Consider the following 18,357-nt stretch of genomic DNA (forward strand, 5'->3'; position numbering starts at 1 on the left):
TGACTTTATTAACCAGTGATTGGTGTTTATTTTGTACTTTGTAGTAGAGATAGACCGATATGCTTTTTTCAGGGCCGATACCGATTCCGATTATCGGTAGTCAAGGAGGCAGATAACCGATATTTGAAGCCGATATTCATTTGCAGTAAAAGTTAAAATGTTGGCACCAAATTTTTGAATAATGCAAACCCTAACCGTTCTTTACAATGGATTCTCACACTGCACTTTTCATTTTACATCCTTCCATCTGCAATAAGACGTTGGTGGCGGGGGGAGTTAAATGTGGGGGCCAACATGACATTAACTTTTATAGCATTTGGGATACTTGTAGTTTTATTATATAAATGTTATATTTTTATATTTTAAAGTAATAGGAGGAACCCTGTCATTCAAAATGTGCATCAGCTGTGGCATTACTTATTACTACAGCAAAAAAAAAAAAAAAAAATTCCATGAGAAAAATTATTCATCCCTGAACACATACAGTTCTTGTAGACCTTATTATGATTATTGTTATTGTTACCATATAGACAGTATTGATAAGCTTAGGATCTTAAATCGAGAACAGCAATATCATGCTACTCCTCTCTACAAGAGAACTGTCAAAAGACAGCTTCAGGATACAACACACTTCATCATGTAGTTTACTGCCACTTAGGATGCCCCAATCAACGCAGAAAAAGGTCGAGTAAAATAACTTGGTTATAATAATAGTAAGAATAACTTGGTTAAACAGACATCGTTGCGGTGGACCGCTGCCAGTTTCTGCTGTTTAATGTGTTTTACACTTATAGACACGTGTGTGTATATGGGCACACTTTTCTCTCACTACTGTACTGTACTGTATCACTTAATGGCACAGATAACTGGGCTGCAACATTGCTAATTCATATTAACAAGCACTATCTTAGCTGTCCACATGAATAGTTACTAACACACGAGAAAGTTATACAACACACCAAACATGAGCTCATTATTCAAAGTATGATGCACGTAACGAAATTACATCACTGAACATTAATTGCAGCCGACTACGGCCGTAGATGTTACATATTAGTGGCATCCATTGAGAGGATAATGTCCCAACTGACGGCAGACATGACGTGAAAAGAGAGACAAAACGAGCAAATAAGCACACTATACTTTAGTGCACTTCTCTACTAATGCCTAACATACGGAAGAGAACACGTTCGTGTAGTTAAACGGTGTTTGAGACACTTAATTTGTTACGGAGCGGACTTTAACGAGGTGCACAACAAGCTGTCAATCGAATCGACGTAGAAGCTTAAGGCACACAATGGCAAACCAGTGCGACAAATAAACACAATATAAAGTAACTAAACGCTATTTAGTATTTAGTGTCACTGTGGCATCTAACCGCATAATAATCGCTATGCAACAAGTAGTGGACGTGACCCAGAATGCAATGTGTGCGTCACGAGAGGTAAATATAATGACATTACTCTACTCTTAACATGGAACTAGACAATATAATAATGACAACTGTTAATATTTGGAACCTTTCTAACAAACATTGTTTTCTTAATTAAGTGAAAATGTGTGTGATTTCCTCCCCGAGTAGTTCAAGTAGCGAATTAGCTACTGGGTGTTAGCCTACATTCTAAGCTGAACACACCACTGTTAGCTAGCGGGGATTCAATGCAAGGCAATGCAGCTCCATTCATATAGTGCATTTAATACACAACATAATTCAATGTGTTTAGCTTATCATGGTGAAAAGTTCGGCGGAGTCTATTCTCTTTTAACTTACCTTCGAAGCATGTGTCTCGCGTTGTGTCCGTGGGTGCGTGTGACCGGCTACTGTGATACACGGCATACACTACTGATTGGTTCTGGCTCTTGCACGGCTAACCAATCAAATGCTGCTGTGGGCGTTACGTTGCTGGAGTTGGACTCCATAACAGACAGAGACGCTCTGGGCTGCATTCGAAGCAAAAAGACGGAGTTTTAAATGGATCGCTTATATCGGCCGTCAGATTAATAAAACAGGCCGATACCGATATGTACCAATATGTCAAATATCGGCCCCGATTATCGGCCCGGCCGATTATCGGTCTATCTCTACTTTGTAGTCGTATAGTGATTAAAAAAGTGGGGGAGATTGATGTACTATGTTACTATGTACTATGTACTGTTACTGTTTTACAAAGTTAAAAACAAAAACAAAAACAGATATTTGCAATTGTCTTATTTTAATTAAACACCATAGATAATCAGTCTTCTTTCATAACAGACTACAGAAATCAGTGAACAATTAGTGTTGATATGCTGAAATCAGACGATTTGGACAACTTTAAATTAAAAAAAAAATTGGTTCCAAACAATTACTCGATTACTAAAATATTTGTCGATTAGTTTTGCTAATCAATTAATTGATTAATTTTGACAACTCTACTCTCCTGCTAGCCCTATTTTACCATTAACGGCTCTGATTGGTCAATCGCTGGACCGAGTCATGCACTGGGCGTGGTTCAGTCTCGCATCACCCCCTTCAGTGTGTTTTCACAAAGTTTTCATTCCATTTTGCCACCAAAGATGCTGCCATCGGTAGTACCAGCCAAACATAACCCTCAGATTCAGGCTGTTGTCAAGAAACTGGAGTAAGAATAAAAAAAATTAAATAAAAAATGTATTGAGCAGGATTCAAACCCAAATCCAAATTCGAACACTTCACACTTGGGTGACCGATCAAAGTGCACAGAAGCTTCCACCCATGCGAAATATCAATTTCTGGGTTGTAAGACTTAGTCATTTGTGTGGCATGGCCCTTGAATTGACTATTATTTTATTAATGTAATCATATTTGTGTGAGTTAACTAGCTTGATAACTTATCTATGCTAATGTGCCAGAAACTGCCACTACATTAGCTTATTGCATCTTGTAGAAATACTGTCAAACTCTTTTCAAATGTACAAATGAGCGGGTTTAGTTGGATAACTAGCTTTAGGAAGTCAAATATTGCATTTGAACTGTTGGTTATACCAAGATGGCAGTTGGTGATAATGGTAATGATACTGCCTGGAAGTAGCAGTTATATTTTTACCTCTACGTAACCTATCCAAGATGTCCATAAGGTCTATTGACAATTTACAAATTTATCATAAAATGAAAATTAATTGGTGAAATGGAAAGGCATGCTGATAATACACAGCAAAATCACCAGTGTTAAATCTTACACTATAAAAGTGTTTATACTGTATGTGTCAACACAAATGAATATAAATCTGACACTTTTCATTGTGTTACTTTTTTCACCCATAACCAGTGTTACTCAAACACTGTAAAAATCTACACTGGCAAACATAGTGTTGAACGTACGCTACACTAGTGTCAATGTTAAACATTTAACTCAAAACTACACTTTATTTTGGTAAATGGTACTTCATATAGCGTTTTTCATCCTTAGAAGGCCCTCAAAGCGCTTTATATTTTGACTACTGATGGCACAACATCAGGACCAACTGGGAGTTCAGTATCTTGCTCAAGGAATACTTTGACATAGTCACACTAGCCTGGGATCGAACCCACGCTCTCAGGGTCAGGAGATGACCACCCCAATAATAACATTTACTGTGACAGTGTAACTTTTTATCCTAGCAGTGTTAAAATAACACCGCTTACTACATATTTGATTGAACACTAACAATTTAACTGACCGATTTGCTGTGTCCCACCGTGTGTCCAACAGGGAAGAAACGGGCCCTGGCCCCCCGACCTCGCACCCCCATCCTGGAGGAGAAAAACATTCCCCCCCTTGAGCTCCCCGGATCTTCGGAGGATCTCCTGGTGCCAAGCGAAGAGCTGCTAAACGCCACCTCCATCTACGAGGTGCTTCGGAACTTCAGCACGGTGCTGCGACTGTCCCCCTTCCGCTTTGAGGACTTTTGCGCGGCGCTCATCGGCCAGGAACAATGCACTTTAATCGCCGAGACCCACATTTCTCTGCTGAAGGCCATCCTGCATGAAGAGGAAACGTCCAACACTAGCTTTGGACCTGCTGACCTCAAGGACAGCGTCAACTCCACTCTGTACTTCATTGACGGCATGACGTGGCCTGAGGTGTTGCGTGCTTACTGTGAGAGTGACACCGAGTACCACTACGTCCTGCCCTATCAAGAACTCGATGACTATCCTTACGGTCCTGTTGAAAGTAAAATCAAGGTGCTTCAGTTCTTGGTGAACCAGTTTCTTACCACCAACGTCGCTCGTGAAGAGCTGATGTCGGACGGCGTCATGCAGTATGACGACCACTGTCGTGTGTGTCACCGCCTGGGTGACCTGCTCTGCTGCGAGACCTGCGCCGCAGTTTACCACTTGGAGTGCGTGAAGCCACCACTCAAGGAGGTTCCGGAAGACGAGTGGCAATGTGAGATCTGTGTGGCGCATAAAGTACCCGGCGTGACGGACTGTGTGACGGAAGCGCAGAAGAGCCGGCCCTACATACGCCAGGAGCCCATTGGGTATGACCGCCACCAGAGGAAATACTGGTTTCTCAGCAGAAGGATTATTGTGTAAGTCACGACCTCTCTAGTCAAAAGTTTGGACGGTTACTGGCATTTAATGCTACACTGTGGTGTCTTGAAGTGTTTGATTCGTGCCTTGACCCTGCTCATAACTCAAAACGCACTCAAATCATCATTTGCCACTGAAATTACATGTCAATAGTCTGTTCCAGTCTCTCAAATTTTTTTTTAATCTGCAATAGGGGTGTGAATTGCCTAGTATCCGGCGATTTGATCTATATCACGATTCATAGGTCATGATTCGATTCGATACTCATTAATCCCGATACGAGTCTATATGTCGATTATTGTGATTTTTTTTTAAAATATTTTTTTTTTTTTACTCAAATTTAGAAAATTCTAATCAGTAGGGGTGTTAAAAAAATTGATTCGGCAATATATTGCGATATTACAGCACGCAATTCTCGAATCGATTCAATAGGCGGCCGAATTGATTTTGTGTCGTTGGGGCGTCGTAATAAACAGCCTGAAAGAAGGTAGTGACTTAAGTTATATATATATATATATATATATATATATATATGACGTTGTTAAAGCAACGCTAAGGAACTTTCAGTTTACGTTGATTATGGCTGAACCATATGGACAAAAACAAAAGAGGCAATGTTATGTCTGAAGGAAGACCACATTTCCCATAAGGACAAGTGCATTGCATTGTTTTTTAGCTCATGCCAGCGAGTGAAAGTCGGGCCAGTGTTGATCCTTCACTGTCCTTTTAGCCAGGTAGCTTTAGCTTCCCTTTTTCGTTTTTCTTTTTTGTCTCCTCAGACAAAACTTTTCAGTCGTTTTGCAGCTTCTGCCAGGAAAGCAGTAATCATGTGTTGATATTCAAATTGACTTCCGTCTTTGTAACTAATGGGGAAATGGGGAAGTGATGTATGCCATAAAGCAGTCGGCACATTTGTAGTTTTTTATGTGGCAGTGTTCCTACCATCCTCCTCAAAGTTGTTTAGTGCTGGTAAAAATGATATTCTGTCTTTTTCTCCATTTCAAAAGGAAAGGAATTGTCTTGCAAACCTGATAAAAGGACATCAAAGTTTATTGAAAAAATAAAAATAAAAAATAATAGCAACTGTCAGTGAATAGGGCGATCAAACATTGCCAACAGCCTCTCAAAGTGTTCACGTTCTTTCCTATATTGTAGCCTCCATCCTGTCCTTTCTGTGGGCTGCAGTATTTCCGTTATAGTGCACTGATAGATGTCTGGTGCGAAATCGCTTGGTGTGTTGCACACACTGGTCCATTTCAGACACGTTTGACAACGTTGCTCAGTTTGGGGTGGCTCTAAAAAAAAAATCTATAGTCTTTACAAGTCACCTTGATTTGACAATCTCTAAATGCAAAATTGTCACATGACCAACTGTTGAATGCTTCAGTACTTTTTCTACAACTTGTTACCTAATAAGAAGATGTAGCTGAACTGCAAAATTCATAACAGGAATTTGTCGTAGCACTGTGAGAGAAGTGGTTTGCACATCTGATCAACAGTTGAGGTCCCGAGTTTGCATGCCGGGTTAGGCCCTCTTGTGTTTGCCAGGTTTAACGTGGCGCTCTGGCTTCCTCCACCATTCCGTAAACATGTTGGCTTTACTGAACATTCGAAATTGTCCATACGCCGTAGGTCTTTGACTTTGAATAGTTATTTGTATTTATGTGCTATCCAATTGGCTGGTGACTAGCGACACATGTACTGTTAATAGTTAATCATTCACCTGTATTGGTTTGCATTTATATTTACCAGCCCATCTCATGTCATTTCCTTGCCAGCGAAGAGGATGGAGAACACGAGAAGAAAAAGATCTGGTACTATAGCAGCAGAGTCCAGTTTGAAGAACTCCTTGAGTGTCTGGATAAGGAGTACTGGGAGATGGACCTTTGTGCCAGTCTGGAGGAGATGAAGGAGGAAGTTCAAACTCACATGGACATCACAGAGGACCTTACCAATAAAGCTCGTGGAAACAATAAAGCCTTCCTCACTGCTGCCAACGGTACGGAATTGATATGAAGTGTAACCATGGATAGACATGTGCCTATTGATTATTTAGTGAAGGCGACTTGGTCAACAAGTTGTGTTGTGTTAATATGATGTGTTTGCACTATGCTCCATTTGTCTGAACCTCTGAGCTGAGTTATGATGGAATGTTGAAATACTGACTCATAGTCAGCTTTATTTTTTAAATGACAGAAGCTCAAAATCATTATACATCCTCATGCTGGGGCTGCGTTAATAGTAGGGATGTTACGATAAGGGCAATATCGTGATATTGTGATATTAAAACTGCCATAATATCGTCGTCGTCGTGTTCACAATATTTAAAAGGACCACATCTGTTAAAAAAAGTCAGGTTGATTTCCATTTGTGAAGTTCTAGCACCCTGTAGTGGCTAGTTTATTAGTGCAATTTAAATTTCATTAGGAATGTTTTGGCCTTCTATGTTTAAAATCTATGCTAATTGTCAAATGAAGGGGAACCTAATTTGCTTGTGAAGCGATCAATGTGTGCTTGCATTAGCAAGTAAGTGCCTCAATATTGTTATTAGAGATTGTAGGTGGTTTATATTCATTGCTGTAATGTACAAAAGCACAATATTGTACTTTTTTTTTAGTATGAGCTTTTTTTTTTTTTTTTAAACCATATGGTGATCTTTTTTAAATATCACCAACCCCCCCACACAATATCGTGATAATTATCGTATCGTGACCTTCATATCGTGATAATATCAGATCGTGATGTTTGGATATCGTTACATCCCAAGTTAATAGTAGAGAAGGCCTTAATAATTGAGAATTCTATCTGCAATTGGGTCAAGGTGAAGTACACGACAGTATTTGGTTACTACCTGCACAGGTGCTACAAATTCAGTTGTATCAGATGTACTGTCTAGTCTAACAAAGAACAACCAGCATGAAGTCAAAATTTAGTCTTAACTACCGTGTGCACCAAAGAAAAAAATTTGGGCACACTTGTGCAACCAGGGTGAAAAGTTGGTCTAAAGCCCTGGTATGTAGGCTTTACCCAACGATTGCTGTTTACAGGCCAAAATACACACAAACACAATAGACTAAGACTATTAAGATTGATTCTCAAGCTTGTATAAAAATGAATTCTCACTGAATTCACTCTTTATTTTTAGGACTCAATATTCTGATTGTTTACACGTGTCCAAATAGTTCAATCACATATCGATTTGTCTGTGCCCGTTTTATGATAGAGACGGTCACGGAGCGTTTAAAGATCAGACGGGAAGCACGGAAAGCAAAGAAGCAAGCAGAGGAAGTGAATCCGGCAGAAGAAACCAGTTGTGAGCAGACAGTGGGGGATTCTGCCGAAGTCGCTTCACAGCTTGGCGATGGAGAGCACAAAGACACTGAGCCCAAGGAGGCCATTACTTCATCAGGTAAACTGAATCATTGTATGCACATCACTTTGTTTACTCACTCAGGTGCAGTCTATGGAAAGAACACGTTTTATATACGGTATATAAAAACCCGTACATATATTCTTACGTGCGGCAGCAGCCATCATTCCAGTTGATGTCCGGGAGAGCTGCATGTCTGATTCTAAGTCCAGCTCAGCCCCCCAGGACTCAACTGAATTTCCTGATTCAAACATAGAAGCCAAGGAGAGAGGGGAATCCCCTCCAGGGGCAAAGCAGGAAAGGACAGGTACTCTCCAGTCAAAGATTGACTTGTGTGGCTATCTGCTGCATCTTCAGCCTTTCAGAGCATTTCCTCCACCTACACAAATCACTGGAGACATACCCGACAGCTCACCTGGCTGATGTAGGGCATCACCTGCCAACTAAACCCTTCCCAATTCATAATCTTAGCAACTTACCCCATTAAGCTTATTCTACACTGTTGATTACACTGCTAACAGGACTGTCTGCACATCGGTACACTAAACATACCCGAGCCTTTTCATTCACCTGTCAGCTCATTCAACCATATTCTAACCCACTCATCAGCCATACCTCACTGTACCCTATCATCAATCCTCCCCTTCCCTGCTCATCAGTCCATATGCTGTCTTGCTTATCAGCCACCTTAATGCTAACCATTGCCATCATTGCTCAATAGTCTTGGGCGAGAGAGAGTTTTTTTTTTCTTTTACAGATTTCACAAGACATTTTTTTTGCTCAGTGTACTTTTTCAAATCAGCGGTGTTTTGTGGTATTATATGTTATTACTGTAATTTATGTGATTAGGTCTAAAACGTGTCTAACTCAAAATGAACCACACCTGACTCAAGATGCTACAATTGTGTAATTTACTCTCAAAGTTACACATTAGCCACTGGAAATATTGTCGAACTTTCATCAACGAACAAATTGGTTTACAAACAAAATTTTTGGACAATTATTGCCACATTTTGCAAACAGTCACAACATCCCCATGGAATATTGGGTCTTCTGATACAATGTGAACATCATTCTCATATACTAATGCATACAGATATACATTTCCTTTTGTTTCTAAATTAGCCCTTAGTATATCAATAAAGTGAAAAGCACCATTGATTGTGCTATTAGGACGTACTGGAAAGTGTCGCGCTTCTGGCTTCTCCGAAGAGCTCTCGTTTGAGAGCCTGAACGTGTGTGGCAGTTGGAGGAACAGCCACCAGAGCTGCATTGTGGGAGGGTTGTCAGGCAGCTCATTGCTAGCGTCCGGGCATCTGTGCCCGCTGTGTGTGTAAGCAACGTTGTTCTGTATCTGATTATTTACTTCCATTCATTTTACCGGTAATTGGAAAAAGTACTTTGGTTTGTGGTAGGGCTGTGCAATTAATCGAAATGCAATTACAATTTCAATTATTACACTCTACAATTACAAAATCAGCATACACGTAAGGAAAGATTATTAATACAAATTTTTGAGTTTTTTAAAATTCATCTTTGCAACTTCTTAAATTTTAAAATAACTAATTTAATAAATGTTGTTGATTATAGTGTTTCACATAATGTTGTCTTTATATTTTTTATTTTTTATTTGTTATTTACATTTAAACATTTTCTTGTTTTGTACCAAAACATAAATGATCGTCCTACTGCACGGTGCACATGCTGTACTCCAACTTCAAGTTTTTGCCAACATAAATAAATAAATAAATATTATTAATATAATTATATATAAATTCTGTTTGGTCCAAAAGGAACTTAAATAATTACAGTGTTTCTATTTATTTATTTATTTTTTTTTTAATTGGCCTTAACTCTTTTAGTGCCCCAAAAAAACTTTAATATGACAAGGGCTTTGATTATTTATGTCATCATTGAAAACGTTCTATTGCATCAGATTTCGTCATGTTTCATTGTAATTTCATACACCGGCATCCCATTGAAAAGAGAATACTGCCATCTGCTGACCATAGTTAGTAAGTGTTTTTGATTCCACAACCCATGGACCAGGCAGCGGTGCACTTAGACCAGGGGTCTCCAAAGTTTTTCCTCTGAGAGCCCACATGCAGAAAGCTGCAAGGGCCACTTTGATTTTTATTTTATTTTTTAGTTATGTATTAAACATGGTAAAAATCAATGAAGCAATTATAAATTAATTTTAAAAAAAAAACAATCACAAGGCAAATAGTGACCCCTGTGTGCCACTATAATAGATATGCCTCGCCACTGAATCCCAACTCGACATTCTCAACCACAACAACAACAATTCATTTAATGTGTTGTTTTCACAAATCTGACCTTGACACGAAGCAACAAGTGGATAAAAACATTTTTATTTCTGAAACCGAATTACTAGCTGTAATAAATAAATAAAATAAATAAATAAAATGTGTGTGTCTTTGCTTGAAACATTTAATCCACTTTTGTTTCTTTTTTTTTTTTTTTTTACAGCATTGAAAAATTATTTTTAGTATATGCCGTGGGCCGTAGTTTGGACACCACTGACTTAGATGTTTCACTGCCCATTGATTTAAAAAGGGGAAAAATAAAATAAAATAGTTGACGTCATTTAACGTTTATGGCGGCATACATCATGATTTTACTCATCATTATTAAATATTTTTGGCGGTCAAAGAGTTCATATTTTTAAATGTTTTGTACCATAAAAAAAAATTGTTTGCAAAATCAGGATTTCAAATATTGCAAAAATAATAGTGATTATTAATTTTTCCATAATTGAGCACCCCTAGTTTGAGGCTCTTAACAAATTAAATTTTTCCACACACACTGGATCTTAGTCAAAAGGCTGAGAAGCGATACAAATTGAGTTTTTTCACTGAGATTACCCTGTAGTTGAAACTGGTGTTTTGTTTTGTTTTTAAATTTTTTAGTGCATGATTCCTGTCATGTTGTACAAATTATCTGCGGCGTTGCCGTTTACCATCTTGAAAAAGACGTTAATCAATGGAGACCAATAAGCACAATTGTAGCTCAGTAGAGTACTTTTGGTCACATAAAAGCATGTTTTGATGCCCTACCTGCTTCCTGCTTGCTAAAAGTGGCCTTGTGGCAAGTGCACAGCAAAACACCATCAAATCTTGTTGTCATTATGTACAGTAGTCCTTTCTTTTGCGATAAGTTCTTCTATTATATTGAGCTTTGCACCAGTAATACTTGACTGTAGCTCACTTTACATATTATTTGACTTTATTTTTCAAGATGAGAATACAAAAACCAAGTGGAGCAGTGAATCCATGCAAGCACAAACCCTTGACGAGCAACCAGAAGCAGGTGGTCGGGTCTCCGACAGCGGGACTCCCAGGAAACCAGAGCAGCCGGACCTCTTTGAGAGGTCCTCTCGGTCTTCTTTTACCAGCCAAGATGGGACGGGTAAGTGAAGGAGGAAACCTTTTATGACAAGTCATTTTCACTTTCTGCTGCAGTATTTAAATTTTTTTTTTGTAAGTAAGGGATGGTTTTGGTTTGTTTTTTGCACTAAAGTAATGCAATCTGCTCTCTGATTGACAGAAGAGTATAATGAAAAGCGCAACAGAGCAACTGGATCAGTGCTGGAATCTATTAATCAAATTTCCAGGAAAAGCAAAGAGGTAATGCAAGTGTGGAGAAAAAAAAACTCTTGAAAACAGACAATAGTTGTGTTGTTTTTTTTTTTTAGTGTGTTTCTCAGTTTTGTACTTAGCTTAACATTTTTTTACACAAACACCAAAGCTGCTGCTACTAATGATTAAATCAAATAGAGTATTTGTGACATTATTTAGCCAACAAAAACTTCTCCTGCTGTGTTTCAGTCATCCCCCGTGCACTCTGATGGAGAAACCTCACATTCCAGCTTTTTCAAAAGTGACCTTGCATTGAATTTGAACAACTTGTTCAAACTGGGTCAGGAAGGTAAATATAGGGGTTACCACAACCAGTACAGCACCAACGTCCTGGCTCTCAACAAGCATCAGCACCGGGAGGACCACGACAAAAGGCGCCACCTCTCCCACAAGTTCAGCTTGACGCCTGCGTCTGAGTTCAAGTGGAACGGTGCCATCTATGGATCCCGTAGCCTGACTATCACCACCCTGCGTTTCAACATCATCCAGCTGGAAAGCAACGTGCCACCACCATTTATGCACCTTAACTGGGCATCACACAGGTTAGGCTTGGATGATTTTACATTTGCTTGCTTATAAAAACTAAGTAGGCAAACAAAAACAAGAATTTGAGAAGATGACATTGTATGTGGATACATATTGATGTTCTTCATCAAAGAAGATCGAACTAGCTCTGTTAATCATGAACCATTCGATGAGCTGATCAGCACACACATGGTACATTAAGATAGTCCAACCTTCATGTGAAGCTTTCAGCTGTTGTCTGTATGATTCTTTTTGACAAAATCAGTAAGTGCATGAACAAAACTGTGCTGTTATTCTTTTCTAGAACCAACTGGAACAAAGCAGTGCAAATGTGCAGCAAAGCGAGGGAATTTGCTCTGGCTTTGGCCATACTGGAGTGTGCCATTAAACCAGTTGTCATGCTGCCTGTTTGGAAAGAGTCTCTCGGACACACAAGGTTACATGTGTATTGTTACTACAGGAACTGTGTAACACTCAAATAGTACTACATAATCTGTGACTTGGACTTATTGAGATTTTAAACAGGAACTTCTCCTGTCTCAGGCTACACCGCATGACCGCCATGGAGCGTGAAGAGAAAGAGAAAGTGAAGAAGCGGGAGAAAAAATTGGAGGATGAGGAGTCACTGCAGCAGGCCACGTGGGTGAAGTACAGCGTTAACATCAAACACCAGGTAAGATGGAAACTACTAAAGCATTTTATGCAGTAAATCAAAAGTAAAATTATTATCACCACCTTGTTATATGGCAAAAGGGTCCTTATTTGTCAAAAAGTTGATATATTTGAATTCTGCACTTAATTCCCTTTAAAATTATATATAATACATGGACATACAAAATTGACAAAGTTACAGCAGTTGTAATGTTGCCAGGTTGAAATCCCTAGTTTTGAGAAAATCGAGTTTAAAGTTTTGGTCCTCGCATCTTTCAAATGTCCAGAGCAACCAATGCCTTAAGAAAAATATATGAACCTGAAATTTTCAGGAACTGTTAAAATCAGTGGAAAGTCATTTCCAAACGCAGATAAGGCCATCGTCTGAGATTTGAACCCTTTCCAACAGAACTCAACTCAACTTTGTTTATAAAACGCTTTAAGAACAGGCATTGCTGTATACAAAGTGCTGTACATAAACATAAATATCAGTAAAGAATAAGGTAACAAAACAAGAACATAGCAAGCATTTTGAAGTGCGTATACAAGTTTTTTATTTTTTTTATTTTTTATTTTTTTTATTTTTTATTTTTTTTATTTTTTTTTATAGGTAAATACATTTTACATCAGTAAATGAATAAGAAGTGGGCGAGTGAATAAATAAATAAATACATGCATAAATAAGTAGACTAAACATCAAATGCATACACACCACAAAACACCAAAATAAGTCTCATGTTGCGCCAAAATCCAAAGAATACAGATGTGTTTTAAGATGCGTTTTAAAAGAGGATAAAGAGGGGGATTGCCTAGTATTTTGATACCCAAGTCTGGTACTCGAGAGCCCCTATCCAGTCTTTTTTCCATGTCTCTCGCCTCCAAAGCAGATGAATCTAATAATTATCTCATCAGCAAGCTCTGGAGAGGCTTGATAATGACCCTGATCATGAATCAGGTGTGTTGGTGGAGAGAAACATGGAACCAGGCTGGATAGGGGCTCTCGAGGACCGGACTTGAGCAATCCTGCTTTAAATCTTTAGAGAGTTTGACCTCTCAACAGATGACATCAGCCTCAACTTTGAATATCACATTATGCTTACAACTCATCTTCTGAGGCCAACGTTTGGTTATTTTATGTTTGGTCCTTGTAGTATTTTCTTGCGTAAATGAGGTCATATTACCGCAGTGGAAAATATGATTTAATAATTTTATGTCAATTAAAATTATTTGCCATTGTTGTGGCCTGGGACTTTGTTGATAACTTACTATGGAAGTAGGAGTTGGTGATATGGCCTAACAATTATATTACGATATTTCAAAGAAATTTGCGGTGACGATATTTTTGACCATATTGGTAATAATTACTGAACAATAGATTTGTGATTGGCACTTCGGAATAATAGCACTTTTTATTGCAGCAACAATATTTAAGCCAACCTTTTTGCCCCACAATTGAAATATAAACAAAGTGCAAATATAGCAACTGTAATGGAATAAAATCTAAATAAAAACAGGCCAGATAGTGTTTACACTGCGAATTGTAATATAATTGCTGAAAGCACATTTACTTAGCAAATACAATGAAAGCACATACCTTCAGAAGTCAGTGGCAAATTGCATGAGTCAAAAAAGTCCATTATTTTCTCCTGTGTGGTTGAGCCTCGTGTTGTAGGAAGGGATCGCCAATGATGCGGTAGCAGCTAGTTTGTGGTGTTATGCTTTGTACACCGCAGGCAAGTGTATTGTTAAAAAATGTTTTCCCTCTTTGATTCTTTTGGCAGTGGTTATTTTTTGCCGCAACCGGCATCCCTCCTGCGAGCGTTATTTTGTCGTGAATGTCTCTGATTGGTTAATCAGAGGAGCGATAAAATGCCGTGATTGCTTGTAGACATTACTACTAGCGGGTCTAAAAAACACAAATGTGCATGTTTACGCCACTGTGCGACAGCATCGCACATGCTGTCTCATTGAGAGTACGCTAGCTTAGTGGTCAGTTAGCATCACAAACTCACGTGAACTAGCTGGCGAGTTACCGGTCACAGTAAAATAAACACCGCGGATTGTTTGTCTTGGCCAAATAATATGCGACCGCTTCAATATTAAGCAACCACCGTCTGTTTTTTTTTTTTGTTTTTGTTTTTTTATTTATTTATTTATTTATTTATTTAGGTATTTATTTTTCCTTAAGGAGTGTGTTTAATCGAGTGCTCCAGTAATTAATGAACTTTTGTTCACCCCCAACACCATGAGCTGCTTCTATGTCATCCTCGTCTTTAGTCTCCGCATACTCTTAACTTTACGGCAACAGTTTTCCTGCACAATTTACAAATGATTGTTTTTTTTTTTTTGTTTTTTTTATGTATTTATTTATTATTATTATTATTATTATTAGCATTATATCTGACCTCTTGTAGCAAAACGAACGGCGTGTGTACTTCCAAATTGACACAAAGATGCATTATGTCATCACCTCAATTTCGCGATATTTCAAATTCTTATAACCCAAAAAAATACACCGGTAATATCGTAGACGATATGATATGGAACACCCCTAATGGATGTTATATTTCAAATGCTTTTGGTCACATAAAGAAAATGAAAATGTTATGATGGTTCAACAGTTTTTGTTGTTGTTTTGTTTTCACATTATGGTGTCTTTCAACTTCTTTGGTTGCTCCATCCATCCATCCATCCATCCATCCATCCAACCAGTATCAGAACCGCATATCCAAAAACATTTCTATAAATCATTTTTGAATGACGTTGGAGCCGAGGAAATCCATGTTGTTTTTAATAAACAGGTTCTCAAGACGTGGCGCTAGCTAGCAGCTAGGCTAAAAACACTCCCTAGTTACGATGCATACTGTCTAATAATTGCTTATTTTCATACACTTCTATTACAATTTTAACTTTTGTGCTGCTGGGAAATAAAACTAGAGACCTCAACGAGGCTATAATCTCAAGATCAACATTTATGTCCAATAACTCAAAATTAATCCTTCCGACATGCGGACCCATATGTGTGGTAATCTAGTTTCCACTGTGAAAGAAAAAGAAATGGCTGGATGAATGTCTCTGTATCGTTTTCATCTGTGATGTCCGAATGATCCTAATGGATGTCTATACATATTCAAATTATATTTGCACACAATAAACATATGCTTCATCATAGTATTTTGTACTATTGTTGTTCTGATTAGGTGTGGAAGCAGAAGGGTGAGGAGTACAGAGTGACTGGGTATGGTGGCTGGAGCTGGGTCAGTAAGACTCGCGTAACACGTTTTGTTCCTAAATTACCAGGAAACACAAATGCAAACTACAGAAAAGAACTGAAAGGTAAGGAATGAAATGAAGTGTTCTTATGAAAAACAACAGTACTGTGTGCCCTACAGATGCCAGTTGCATATCTAATTCTGTCTTCACAACAGCCAAAATAAGCAAGGAAAGGAAAAAATCAGAAGATGAAATGGAGACCACTCAAAGCACGGCAGAGGTCAAGCAGCAGGTTGCCATTAGTATGCCAGCTCAAAATACCTCACCAGAACAAGAACAGGCATCAAAAGAGGAAGTAAAGTCTGCAGAAGAGGAGGAAGAAAATGAAGAAGACAGCAAAATGGAGGTTGAACCCAGTTTGAATGCTGCAGCTGCAGCTTCAGATGAAGAAAAAGGTAAGCGTCTAATTTGACCAATTTCAACACCCTTGTCATTTGAAGAGGAAGATTGAAGAGTGTTTTGTGGTTTTAACGTATTATTACAGTGGTTATCTTATTTTTACACTTGTATGGGCATTAAGTTGTCAGGATGTTGTTCAAAAAAATTGCCTTGGATTAAATTCCCCTATACTATTTTGTAAAACATTATCACTCTTCAGACATTACATTATCTTACTGTCCTGTTTATTCTAGAAAATGTTGTAAACGAAGGCTCTTCCTCACCTACTGTGCAACCTGTGAAAACGGAGCCAATCCAGAAAGCTGACTTCCCCAATGAGGAGACAACTGCACTGAATCCTTCATATGACGTTGTCAATGTCAGCGAAGGATTTCATTTGCGAACAGCTTATAAACAGAAGGTAAGGCCTTCCAAACTGGATGGACTCTTGGAGCGGCGTGTCAAACAGTTCACTTTGGAGGAGAAGGAGAGACTGGAGCGGTTGAGACAGGCAGCCTTGCTGTCAAAAATGGCTTCCGCAAGGTCCACTTCAGTAGTCAAGACTGAAGCTAAACAACTGCCTGCTGTGGGTACGTGTGTGAAAGTTGAAGAAAAGGAAGGTGGCATGCAGGGGAAGGACCCCGTCGTTAAAAAACTTGACTTTGATCAGGAAAATAATGAGCTTAAATTAAACTCGGAAATCAGATTGGACTCCACAGCAGTCAATCACAGCATGCAGAGAGAAGGCAGTCATGCTCATGAGAGTAGCGGATGTGCTGCAGCGCACAACAAATTGAATGGAGGATCCGCAGGCAGCACTGGGCGCAATGGTAAAAATAATTTTAAATCCAAAGCAATAGAAAGCCAGGAAAAATCTGAGAAGCAAGAGGTGGCACCAGTGGGAGAGAACACAAAGAAACGTAGCTATGAGGAAATGGAGCAAAGCAGTAGGCAGACTGATGGGGCCATCATGGAAGCTGAGCAAAGCAAGACCCATCCAGAGCAGGTGAATGGAGAAACTGTTCCTTCAAATTCAAATATCAACTCAAACCTAAGCAATCCAGTCCAAGTTGATGACAAAGAGCCTGTCAAGCCGCTAATGAATGGAAGTCTGTCCCAAAATGATGCTTCCTATGACGCTCATCCACCTCCCCCAAAGATCCCCAAATTAGAAAATCATGCCACTGATACAGGGGAGCCTCAAAATGCTGTAAATAATGATGCACTCGTAGGTTTTAAAACTTCAACCGCCTCTTGTCTTAGTACTGACAACGGCAGTAGTACAGATGATGTAAAGACATCCACGCAAAATGTCTTACAGTCTCAAAATGCCCAAACTTCTGCAGCAAATAACATAGTCGCTCCCACTCCAACCCCCACCAATAAACCAGTGTCGGAAGTCACCCAAAGGTCAAAGCCTGTCAGTGCAGATGTTACTAGTACAAAGCTGGCCACCGCAGCCTCACCCACAAGCAGTTCCATGAAGATAAGCACAGAGTATACCACCAGCGACAGAGTCAGTCTTCTCAAGTTCACCAAATGTAAGAAGGCACGATCAGGCACAGCCCTGCCATCCTATCGCAAATTTGTCACCAAAAGCAGCAAAAAGAGCATCTTTGTCCTGCCTAATGATGACCTGAAGAGGCTGGCGAGGCGAGGAGGCTTCCGAGAGGTTCCCATCTTCAACTACAATGCCAAGCCAGCACCGGATATTTGGCCCTACCCTTCACCTCGGCCTACATTTGGAATCTCATGGAGGTTGGCATCACAGCAACATCTTTTTCTTCTTCATTTTGACATTTGAGATGTTTACAGTGTTCCCTCGCTATGACGCGGTTAGTTTTTCGCGGCAGATTATTTCTTTTTGGTGCAATTTTACACGCTTTTTTTTTATTTATTTTTTTAACAGTAATATATATAATGCGTTGTTGTTGTTGTTGTTATTATCATCATTATTATTATCATTA

At 39.0% G+C, this 18,357-nt stretch overlaps 1 protein-coding gene across 3 annotated transcripts in view; it reads left to right on the top strand.

The window, feature by feature from the left end:
* Window positions 1-18,357, top strand: part of bptf (bromodomain PHD finger transcription factor) — a 34,805-nt gene that overhangs the window by 1,612 nt on the left and 14,836 nt on the right. For 2 of the 3 annotated variants that reach the window (XM_077500962.1, XM_077500971.1), the window contains exons 2-13: window positions 3,711-4,533; window positions 6,313-6,533; window positions 7,758-7,943; window positions 8,065-8,211; window positions 11,163-11,333; window positions 11,472-11,551; window positions 11,753-12,105; window positions 12,393-12,524; window positions 12,632-12,761; window positions 15,940-16,075; window positions 16,168-16,407; window positions 16,645-18,148. In XM_077500962.1, coding sequence (XP_077357088.1) covers window positions 3,711-4,533; window positions 6,313-6,533; window positions 7,758-7,943; window positions 8,065-8,211; window positions 11,163-11,333; window positions 11,472-11,551; window positions 11,753-12,105; window positions 12,393-12,524; window positions 12,632-12,761; window positions 15,940-16,075; window positions 16,168-16,407; window positions 16,645-18,148 — 4,123 coding nt within the window. The remainder of the gene's footprint in view (window positions 1-3,710; window positions 4,534-6,312; window positions 6,534-7,757; window positions 7,944-8,064; window positions 8,212-11,162; window positions 11,334-11,471; window positions 11,552-11,752; window positions 12,106-12,392; window positions 12,525-12,631; window positions 12,762-15,939; window positions 16,076-16,167; window positions 16,408-16,644; window positions 18,149-18,357) is intronic. The other variant, XM_077500980.1, reaches the window with a different exon arrangement.

Source organism: Festucalex cinctus, chromosome 1 (genome assembly GCF_051991245.1).
Source record: "Festucalex cinctus isolate MCC-2025b chromosome 1, RoL_Fcin_1.0, whole genome shotgun sequence".
NCBI classification, from domain to species: Eukaryota; Metazoa; Chordata; class Actinopteri; order Syngnathiformes; family Syngnathidae; genus Festucalex; species Festucalex cinctus.